The sequence below is a fragment of the Vigna unguiculata genome, chromosome 10 (assembly GCF_037176805.1).
Source record: "Vigna unguiculata cultivar grain cowpea cultivar isolate G323 ecotype 2 chromosome 10, ASM3717680v1, whole genome shotgun sequence".
NCBI classification, from domain to species: Eukaryota; Viridiplantae; Streptophyta; class Magnoliopsida; order Fabales; family Fabaceae; genus Vigna; species Vigna unguiculata.
In genome coordinates this window covers 1,359,955-1,370,731 of record NC_140801.1, presented here as the reverse complement: position 1 = coordinate 1,370,731, position 10,777 = coordinate 1,359,955, and the positions used below count along the sequence as shown (strand labels likewise).

At 27.3% G+C, this 10,777-nt stretch overlaps 1 protein-coding gene across 1 annotated transcript; it reads left to right on the top strand.

The window, feature by feature from the left end:
• Window positions 1–4,542: 4,542 nt before the first annotated feature.
• LOC114166318 (patatin-like protein 4) lies at window positions 4,543–8,825 on the top strand. The gene is made up of 7 exons (XM_028051032.2): window positions 4,543–4,756; window positions 6,025–6,209; window positions 6,528–6,693; window positions 6,774–6,920; window positions 7,127–7,417; window positions 8,254–8,429; window positions 8,611–8,825. Exons 1-7 carry the CDS (start codon window positions 4,580–4,582, stop codon window positions 8,720–8,722), a joined length of 1,254 nt encoding a protein of 417 aa, XP_027906833.2. The 5' UTR covers window positions 4,543–4,579; the 3' UTR covers window positions 8,723–8,825.
• Window positions 8,826–10,777: the final 1,952 nt, after the last annotated feature.

Here is a 10,777-nt window from a genome sequence, read left to right as displayed (position 1 = left end):
ATTGTTGTTTCTCACTGTGAATTTCTCGAAACAAGGAGAATTAGGGTATGATAGATGGAAACATTTTGCATATGTACTTTGCCGGAGTATTCTCCATTAGTAAGTTAATATTTTATAAACATATTTATAACTTGGTGATTGTATTTTTCATTTGTCTTATTTTAATTTTTTAAATAATTTTTTTAGTAATAAATTAGGTTCATTAGTAATAATATATTTAATTTTGTATTTTTAACTCGCGCCATTTGCTTGCTATTTTAGTCATAATTTTTTTTATTGACATCACTTTTGCTTAATTTTAGTTGCATTAGATTTTATACATCAAGGACTTCGAAATAGAATATGGATTACTAGGACTTCTCCTTAATTTAGCTTACATGTTTTTAATTAGATTTCTAAACCTCATTAGAACCCATGATTTCTTTCGTGTTTTAAAATTAGGATTTAGGTTTATAGCCTATTTGAAGTCTAGTTATGCTCAAGGGAAAAGAGAGAAATCAATTGCAAAAAATAATTTTATATGTTCTTTTCATAATTTTATAAATGTATATTGTATACAAGTACTTTAAAAGATGCATATTATCTCCCAACTAATATATCACTGATGCAGAAAAGATTTTTCATATTGATTAAATACGACATTTTATATTAATTCTCAAATCGATATAGATATAAAAACTGGAAGTATAGAAAATATTGAATTTTCTATACTAATTTCAAAATCGATTGAAAGTAAACTTTTATACCCAATTCTAAAACCGATAATGAAAGTCCACTTGGAAAAAAAAATTATATACGAAAGTGATTTTTTACGCTATTTTTTTTTTCCTTCAACCAATATAGAATGTTCCACCTTTTATGCCACTTAAGATTTCAACCAAGTGTCATTTTATATACTAAATGCGTTCTTAACGGGTATAAAAAATCACTTTCTAAATCGATTAGTGCCAAAACTGATATAAAAAGTATTTTTATCATATAATAGGTTTGTATGTGCTCCTTGCCATATACAAAACCTAGATATTTATAAATATTTTCATTCAAGAATACATCATCCACTTTTCTATTGCGGTGCTCATCTTATAAATTAAAGTTGAGAAAGGTCGAATTTGTTACGGTCATTATCCCTATATGCTAGAATAACACTTTTATGTTATCTATAAGGTATAAATACTTTGGATTAACTCCAAGGAAAGAAACAGACTTGTTAGTGACTTTAGGCATTGAACTGGCATTGGTACCAATCATTATAGAAGATAAAATGTTATGTTGGATAGTTTATATTATATCCATATCCATGCATGTATTTGTGCCATTCAATAAATTTTCTCTGACTTTACCTTTACTTATACAATTAGACCATTTTAATATTTTAAATTATAAAATTTCAAACTTTATTTAAATATTAAGAATTTAATAATTTATAAACACTTTCTTTTTTTTAGGTTGACAAAATGTGTTAATTTAACTTATTTACATTTATTAATATACATTTTCAATCCATAATAGTTGGCCAACGTATATTTTCATTCAAAGTTATAATATTTACATCAAATATAATAAAAGCCAAACTTCAAGAAATGATTATATATCCATTAATCTAATAATGACTATACATCCTAACCTCATCAAATAATATACATATTATATTTACATGAAAAACTTATAAAATACCTAACATAATCTTCTACAAACACTCAAAAGAAACAAAAGCTCACTCTTCAGGAACCTCCTTTAAGACTTCTTATTGCTCTAATGGAAATGTGTCACCAAAAATCTACATAGAATAATTTGAGTAAACAACTTTTAATGATAAATACTTAAGATGTGATCATCTTACCATATCACATGAGTTAACAATGTTTGCAGATATGATTTTATACATGTACCTCATCACATAATATCCACACTTATAGTTTCCCAGTTGACGCAAGCACTACAAGTAAAATTCATAGAATATCACAAACTCGATAATTGTATTTCAATAGTATGAAGATTAACTACTTACAATTGGTTCCATGAATTACAATTTTTTTCTAAAAACGATCTATATTCCCTTACACCTCAAATAAGTCTCTCTAAAAGTTAATGTACATTAAAATTGTGTCTAGTATGAAATTTAGTAAAATTAAATTATATAACACAACAAATAAATTAATAAAAAAACTTATGCTTATAATATACTTTTAGTTGCAAAGTTTTAGCTGACTTCCGTAATGAACACAAAAGAATCATAAGAGACTATAATGAACATAAAAGAATCATAAGAGACGGTTAAGAAAGAATTACTAGCAATTGCTAGTGATCCCTAATAACTGTGTTTTTGTTTGTTAACATAAGTCAATTTTCATAAATAAAAACCCTAATAAGAATTTTTCTTTTCATAATATTTTATGAAGGCTGGCTGAGGTCGTACAGAGAAAAAGCTCCGCACAATGAGAAAGAAATCAATGGAGAATGTTGTTGGACAATGTCCTAAAAGGTGCATAGGTCTATGATTATGGAAAATAAACACATGAATAAATCATGGATGGTGAATGTTTTCAGGACATTATGGAATTGTCATAAAATATAAGAATTAAATATTTTATGATTTAGTTTAGAAACGAAACGAAATATAATGATTTGTTCGATGACAAAAATATATTTAACATATTTTTATTTTATGTGTTTTAAAATATTTTTATATAGAATTTACGCCTTATTCAAGGTTACATAAAATAAAGAAAACAGTAGAAAACAAAAATGATATAAATTTTTTTAATAAATATACAAAAGGAAAAAGTAAGTTATGCATTAAACTCTTGCATTTTTTTATATTAATAAGAACAAGTATATTATAAAGTAAGAAAACAAAGAGAAAAAAATTCATCAAGAATAATTTTAATCTAGATATCTTTGTTGTTGCCCACCAAATTAAACTCTCTAGATTTTGGTACAAGTAGATGCTCGACATGTTTGAAAAAGATAATGAATATCAATGGTGGAGAAAGTTATTTCTTTTATTCTTCAACAAAAACTACAACTAAATGGAAACAATGTTCTGATTTTAAGATTCTTGCTAACAATGCAAGACAACAAAAGTGAAAAACAAAGAATGTCACAAGATGAATCATTTTGCGGATGAATGAATGTTATTCTAAACATGGGTATCAAAGAACCGTGGATGAAACAAAGAAATAGAAACAATATTGTTAATAATGTGAGATCTGAAAACAATTATTGTCATGATATCAAGGCACTGAAATTCCATGTAATGAACAAATTCAACATTTTTAAAAAAAAAATACTTCAATCTTACAAAAACAAAGTAAATCATTTCAATACCATGGATTAAACACATAGATTTTGTTAAAGAGTGAACTTTCGTCCTAACTCAATTCTATAAAATTAGTTTGTAAAATAAGTATGCATCCACTTATATACACTATAAACTTGTTTTATCTTTATACGATATAAGACTTCCAACACACTTCCTTTTATATATATATATATATATATATATATATATATATATATATATATATATATATATATATATCGTACATGGGACTATATATTTATGGATGGTCAAATAACAGGTGAAATAATAAACTTAACAAACAACAAATTTTGTTAAAATAGACTTTAACGTATAACTTTGGAACTACCGATCATGTTACCCATTTAAGAAATCTATGCCCTACCTTTTATATAATTAGACATTTGCATGTTTAATTGCCTAACTGCTAATCATATAGAATTTACAAAGCATCTTTCTTTGCATAATGTTCTTTTTATACTTTGAGTTTACAACTAACATGAAACTATAAGTCTTATGCATAATTTTATAATTTATTCTCGAATATCAATTTAGCAAAAAACACAAAAAAAAAAAAAAAAACAGCACACACAATGGACAAAACGTTTATTTACAAAAACTTCTACCATGAATTTAGAATTTTACATCAAACTTTTAATTATATAGTCCTTTAGATTTTCGATGTAGAAACTATATTGTTCTTATATGAAAAGATCACCAAAACTAATTATGAGTTTTGATATCACTGATAATTTTTATTATTTTAATTAAAAAGAATATTTTGATCTTCTAACTATCCTTTAATTCGTATATAACTTTAGAATTAAATATATTTTTAGTTTATAGATTTGAAAGCAAAATTTAAATTTACTTTTATTTAAAATTTTGATATATTTTGATGATTCAAAAATAAATGAATATAGTAATTTAATTTAGTGGTATTAATATTTTTTTATGCGTTAAGCAAACATACAACCAACTAATATGCAGACTTGATTCAGTTTAAGAAATTTATCAAATTCTATATATATAATTGTGTTGAATATTCAAATGCATAACTTTACCATTTGTAATGATTTTCCTGGTGTCTAAAAAGATTGTTTTGAAAATGATAATTGAGTATATATATAAAAATATATATTAGTATTTTCAAGGAGTGAAAAAAACGTGGCTACTTAAATAATGTTGGTGCTTTTCCATTGGTTTCAAATGTCTATAAATAGCGTTCTCATTTGCAAAGAACAACACACACAACCTTGAAGCATTTAGAGAAAAACAATGGCTCCTTTTCTTTTGCTTTTTCTGGTGTTTTCTTCTCAGTTCATGGGTGGAATGAATGCAAAACTTCCATCTCCATCCTATGGAAACCTTATAACCATTCTCAGCATAGATGGAGGTGGCATAAGGGGTCTCATTCCTGCAGTAGTTCTTAATCACTTGGAAAAATCTCTTCAGGTAATTTTAATATATATATATATATATATATATATATATATATATATATATATATATATATATATATATATATATATACTTTTTTTCACTACTATAAATTCTCATATTATATGAGATTTTTCTTACAAATTTGTTAAAATAATTTGCAAGAAAAAACTTTTTTCTGTCATTTTTTCTAAAAATTCTAATTGGTAGATAATTCATTCGTGGGTAATCATTTCCTACAAAATTATAAAATTTGCAAGTATTGACTACAAAATTTATTGCGAAAAGTGTTTTATACAAAATATTTTGCAAGAAAATTGGTAACAATTTCTTGCAAATTTTTTCTCTCAACAAAATTTGTAAGTATTTCCTACAAAAGAAATTTCAAAACAAAATTGACAGGAAATATGAGTTTTTTTAACAGTATTTTCTCAACAATTTATTACTCACACAAGACTCACTTAAGTTCCTCATCATTTCTCTTTTTCTATACATTTTTCAGGATCATCATATATTACACACACACACACATATATAAAAATTGGTTTATATAATTTAATTTTAACCAATAAAAGAATTTATTTTAGTTTACTTTTCTAAAAGTGCCTGTACAGAAGTTGTCCAAACAAATAATTACAAGCACATAAAAAGATTGGACCAAACTAGACTGGAACAAAAGTCAAAAGTGGGAGGAAAGTGAATCACATATATGGTTATCTCTTTAATTGAAATTCAATTATTATGTTATCATTTTATAGTGAATGGTTTATATAATGAGACAAAATATATATATATATATATATATATATATATATATATATATATATATATATTATTTTGCCCTAATGAAAAAAATTACAAAATACACTGTAATAAAACCTGAATACAACCATAATTTATTTTCCAACGGCATGTAATAATAAGAAACAATTATTTGATCATATCTATCCTACAATTTTTTTAATATAAGACTCCTTGACCAATCTCAGAATATGAAAACCTAGTTTTTCATCTACTAAACAACCAAATCCAGGATCTAAGAAGAGTTTGAAGTCTCACACAGTTTCAAGATTTCAAGTCACAGGACCATAAAACAGCCAAACAAATAACCTAGGAATGCTTTGTATTATTTGGTTTGTTTAAAGAACAAGTAATGTGAAGATTCAACTGTAACTTTCACTGTATAATGACAATGGTGATGATCTGAGTGTTTCATGCTCCATATGTACTTGTTCCTCTTTAACCCTAGAAGAAAGTAACACTCTAGTTTGGTTGAGTTGCAGAAATGGGATAAAAGTGCATTGCTAGCAGATTATTTTGATGTGATAGCAGGAACTAGCACTGGAGGACTAATGACTGCTCTGCTAGCTGCACCTAACCCACAGGACCCCACTCGTCCTCTCCTCAATACCAGTCAAGTCATAGAGTTCTATCAAAAAGATGGCCCTTCCATCTTCAAGGAAAATAGGTATTTAAAACCTATGATTCTGATTTTAGTTATATAAAATCACCACGCAGAATATTTGATTCAATATCAGCACTTCACAACCACAGATCTTCCCTTCTTATAATGTTTTTAGGTGTTTGTTTGTGATGTATATATACGGTGAATGTGTATGTATATGTAAACATGCACTTTTTCAGGCAAAATCTGTGTGTATATGTATGTTTAGTCAAGACTCATGCAGACATTGTTAGGTTATGATATCATATAATCTTGTAATAAGTATGGTTAGGATAAAAACCACTACAAACATTTGATTAGTTTTGTTTGAAACATGTGCAGAATTTGGAATAATTCATTCCCAGGTCCCAAGTATGATGGCAAGTTCTTGCATAACATAGCAGGTGAGTTACTCCAAAACACACGACTCAGCGAAACACTGACAAATGTTGTCATTCCAACCTTCGACCTTAAGAAACTTCACCCAGTTGTCTTCTCAAACTTTCAGGTTAGTACAATCTATGTTATACTACAACAGTTCTTATTTTATCTGCATTTTTCTTACAATTTTCCTGATTGATGATGCAGCTTAAGACAGTTCCTAGCTTTGATGCAAAACTGTCTGATATATGCATAGGAACCTCAGCTGCACCAACTTATCTACCACCTTATTACTTCAAAAATGGTGACACTGAATTCAATTTGATTGATGGTGGAGTTGCAGCAACTAATCCGGTGAACTATCTCCTTTTCAAACTCACCTTAATATGAATGATTTCACTTGTTTAATAATGTCTGGTCCCAGTGTGAAAATGTAATGGAAACTCAATCATTTGGCCATGATGAAAAAGTATTGTGCGGTGTGGTCCACACCATGCAAAACCCTGATGAAGGAAACTCAATTATTTGCACAATGATGAAAAAAAGAACACTGTTTGCAGGCTATGGCTGCTTTGACAGAAGTGATAAAGCAACAGAAGGAGAAGAATCCTGACATGACTCCTAAGAATTCAAAGGAGAAAAACAAAATCTTGTTGCTGTCTATAGGTTGTGGAACTGCAAAAGCTGTTGGTGTGGATGCTCAAGTTGCAGAGCACTTCTCAGCAAATCAATGGGCAGCAACAGGCCTTGCAGTTGGTGCTTATGATTATGGTAACAAAGATATAACTGAGTTTTACATTTCCACTGTCTACCCTGGCCTCCAATCTTCAGACTACTACCTTCGAATTCAGGTCTGCTTCATCTTTCGATTTCTAAAACAATGATCATTCATTACAGTGGAAAAGTGTGTTTTTGATACTTGAAAATTTTGATCAAACCTAGTTTCTCTCAGATTTTGAAACTTGTTTTTGACAAAAAAATGCTGGTTTTGTTATAAACTTAAATGACTGTTTTTGTCTGTTTTGAGTGCAACAATAAAAAAATTACAGATCTATAAGTGATTGTATGAATAACACAACAAGAGTCTAGTCAAGTTTTTTCACAGAAAGAAAGTTTGTTGTCTTAAGAAAATATAGGTGTTTCAGTGTTTGTTTTGATAAACTTTATTTATAACCATTTCTAAAAGAAACAAAAGTAGTATATGGATAAACAAAACCAGTTTTTCTAAACTATAATTAGGTCACACGAGTCCAAAATCAGATTTTAAAGAGTCTTTTACTGATACAAAAATTAGTTTGCTTTATATTTTTTCCTTGGAAGTGTATGAGTTAAACATATTCATAATCCATCTTAATATGTGGGTTTGAAACCTAATTCCTAACTTAAATTGTTCAAAGTGTTGTTCGGTGGATCAAAGATACCATTGATTTGATTTGAGATGGAACTATATATATGATCATTGAATCTAATCTTTGACATGGTTTGAACCAGTTATGCATGTGTGTTTCTGTCATGTTAATGAATAAGGTTCGGTTAACGAAATTAAGTAGGATTCTAAAAATACAAAGATATCAAAACCATTTACATAATCATGTAGCAATAATTAAGATTAATTTTAATAATTGAAAATGGAAAAATGTTATAACATTGGGGAATATTGAAGTGCATGTGGAATGTTGATGTGCAGGAATATAACTTGGATCCATCCATGGGTGCCCTTGACAATGCCACTGCTGTGAACATTAAGAATCTTGAAAAGGCTGGGTATAAACTGCTGAATGAACCAGTTTTCAGGAAGAATGTGAACACTTTTGTGCCAGAGGAAGAACCAGAATGGGGAACAAATGCTCAAGCTCTTGAAAGGTTTGAACACTGTGTTCTTGTTTCTTTCTTAACATAAAATCAAGTTTCCAATATGATTCTAACTACATGTTTAAGTAATATGCATAAGTTATTGTGATTTTTTTTATGATGATGTTCAATTTTCATAAATAAAAAACCCTAATAAGAATTGTTCTTTCCATATATAATTTTTTTTATGAAGGTTGGCTGAGGTTTTGTACACAGAGAAGAAGCTTCGCACAATGAGAAAGAAATCAATGGAGAAAAAGGGACGACCATTTATTGAAAATGTTGTTGGACAAACAAGTTATTAGATGCATGATGAATCAATGTACTAAAAGATGCATAGACTTTTGAGTTCTATGCTTATGGAAAATAAACACATGAATAAATCATGGATGGTGAATGTTTTCAGGACATTATGGAATTGTTCCTTAGTTTCTTTCTTGTATTTTTTTAATTTTATTCACAATTGGAAGGTAAAAAAAAAAAAAAAAAAAACTATAGATGGAGAAGACATAGAAAATAATAAGTACCGAGTTACTCAGCGATAGATGAGAAATGGATTCTTATAAACCAGTGAATATATATAGACGTTATCGCCTGTATATGTTAGTATTTTCTTAATTTTTATAAAAATTTAAGTTAGGATAAATAAAAAATATATAATTAATTGTTAAAATAATTTTTAAATATAGAATTTGAAAAATAAAATATGTACACAAAATTTGTTTTGAACATAACGGTTAAAGATAAAAGAGATTTTAAAATAATAATTAATTTTAAAAATAATAATTAAGGATAAATTGAGAATATTGTGAAAATAAAAGAAGGTATCTTTATATATTGTTATGTTATAGATATATTTTGTTTCGTAAAATTATTATAAAAAATTGTGTTTTTATTTTTAAATTAATTTATAAAATATTTTGTCTATATATTTTATAAGAATAATATCAAATAATATTTTTTCTAACAAATTATACGAAGAAATTGAGTTATAGTTTATTATGAGATTTTATTTGCAACATTGAAAACACTTTTCTTTATATACCACTATTTGCTGATTATATAACTTTCATGAAGTAAATACTTTATAATTTAGTTTATGAACATAATATAATAACATAAAAATAATATATTTAATCATTTATTTTATTTATTTTTATAAAATATTTTATGTATAATTTACACCGTTAAAAAGAATAGGAATTAAAAAACAATAAAAATAAAAAATAAAAAAGTCTAATAAATATAGAGAACGAAAAGTAATTCATGCATTAAACTCTGGCATATAAATATTTCATGTAAGTATAAAGAGATATTTACATTATATTACACTGCTCAAGCATTCTCATATACACACAGTTGCATGCATAACAACATTGTGGGATCATAATAATTATTTTATATATTTATTTACGTGTAGTCTTTATCCAACATCAACAAAGTTTTTTCTCTTTTTCTCCAACAAGAATGACAGATAAATTGAAACAATGGTTTTGATTTTAAGATTCTTGCTTACAATGCTTGACAACAAAAGTGGAAAACAAGAAGTCTTGATCAAGCATACACTATATATTCACAAATCTAAAGTAACCTTAAACAATTAGTTCTAAAGGAGTAATCAATTAATTACTCATAACGTTTTTAAAAATGGGTTTTTCCTAAATTGGAACCCAAAGCAAGTTTATTTTTCTTCTTAAATTGAGCATAACATTGAGTTTCAAAGAAACAAAAATAGATTCATTTGAAATTGTTTGGTATAAGTTTTGGTTTAACCTAGTTTTCAAAAGAGTGACTTTTAAGTTTCTTCAAGAGTGTTTTTGTGTGATAGAATGTTGTTGTCGTAGCTAGGGTTTCAAGCTTGGTTCATATTTTAAGAAAAGTGTATTTCATCTCTTATGACTTGATGACTCCCTATGTGAGGAGGGCAATCACACCAGTATGTGCATGGTACTGGTTCGATTGTAGTACTTTAAGTGTCGTATCCAAATGAATTTGATCACTCCTTATCAAAACTATGCTTCAATTCAGATTTGTGATTAAACAGGTTGGTTGGAAAGTAGAGAATGATCCAGAACTTCATAATCAAGATTTTAGAACTCAATGAGATAAGTGGATTGAGTTTCACAACTATTTACTTAAGCACAATTATTGTTTCATTGATTTAACAAGTGTAATTAACATCAAGATAAGAACAAAAAAAAATGATTATTGAGCCGTATGAGTAAGAAAATTCTCAAGTATGGTTCTAAGGAAAGGAATTGACTCACCTATTTTGACTGAGGAGAACAAGTCATTCGACAAGGAGACTTAGAATTTGTGAAGTCTTGGTTTAATCAAGCAGTTGAATATTGGAAACAAGT

Excerpts from the sequence above, each read along its gene's own strand:
- LOC114166318 (XM_028051032.2), top strand. The coding sequence starts at position 4,580 with ATGGCTCCTTTTCTTTTGCTTTTTCTGGTGTTTTCTTCTCAGTTCATG. Across the intron at positions 6,210-6,527 it reads TCCATCTTCAAGGAAAATAG|AATTTGGAATAATTCATTCC; the intron begins GTATTTAAAACC and ends AAACATGTGCAG. Across the intron at positions 6,694-6,773 it reads TTGTCTTCTCAAACTTTCAG|CTTAAGACAGTTCCTAGCTT; the intron begins GTTAGTACAATC and ends TTGATGATGCAG.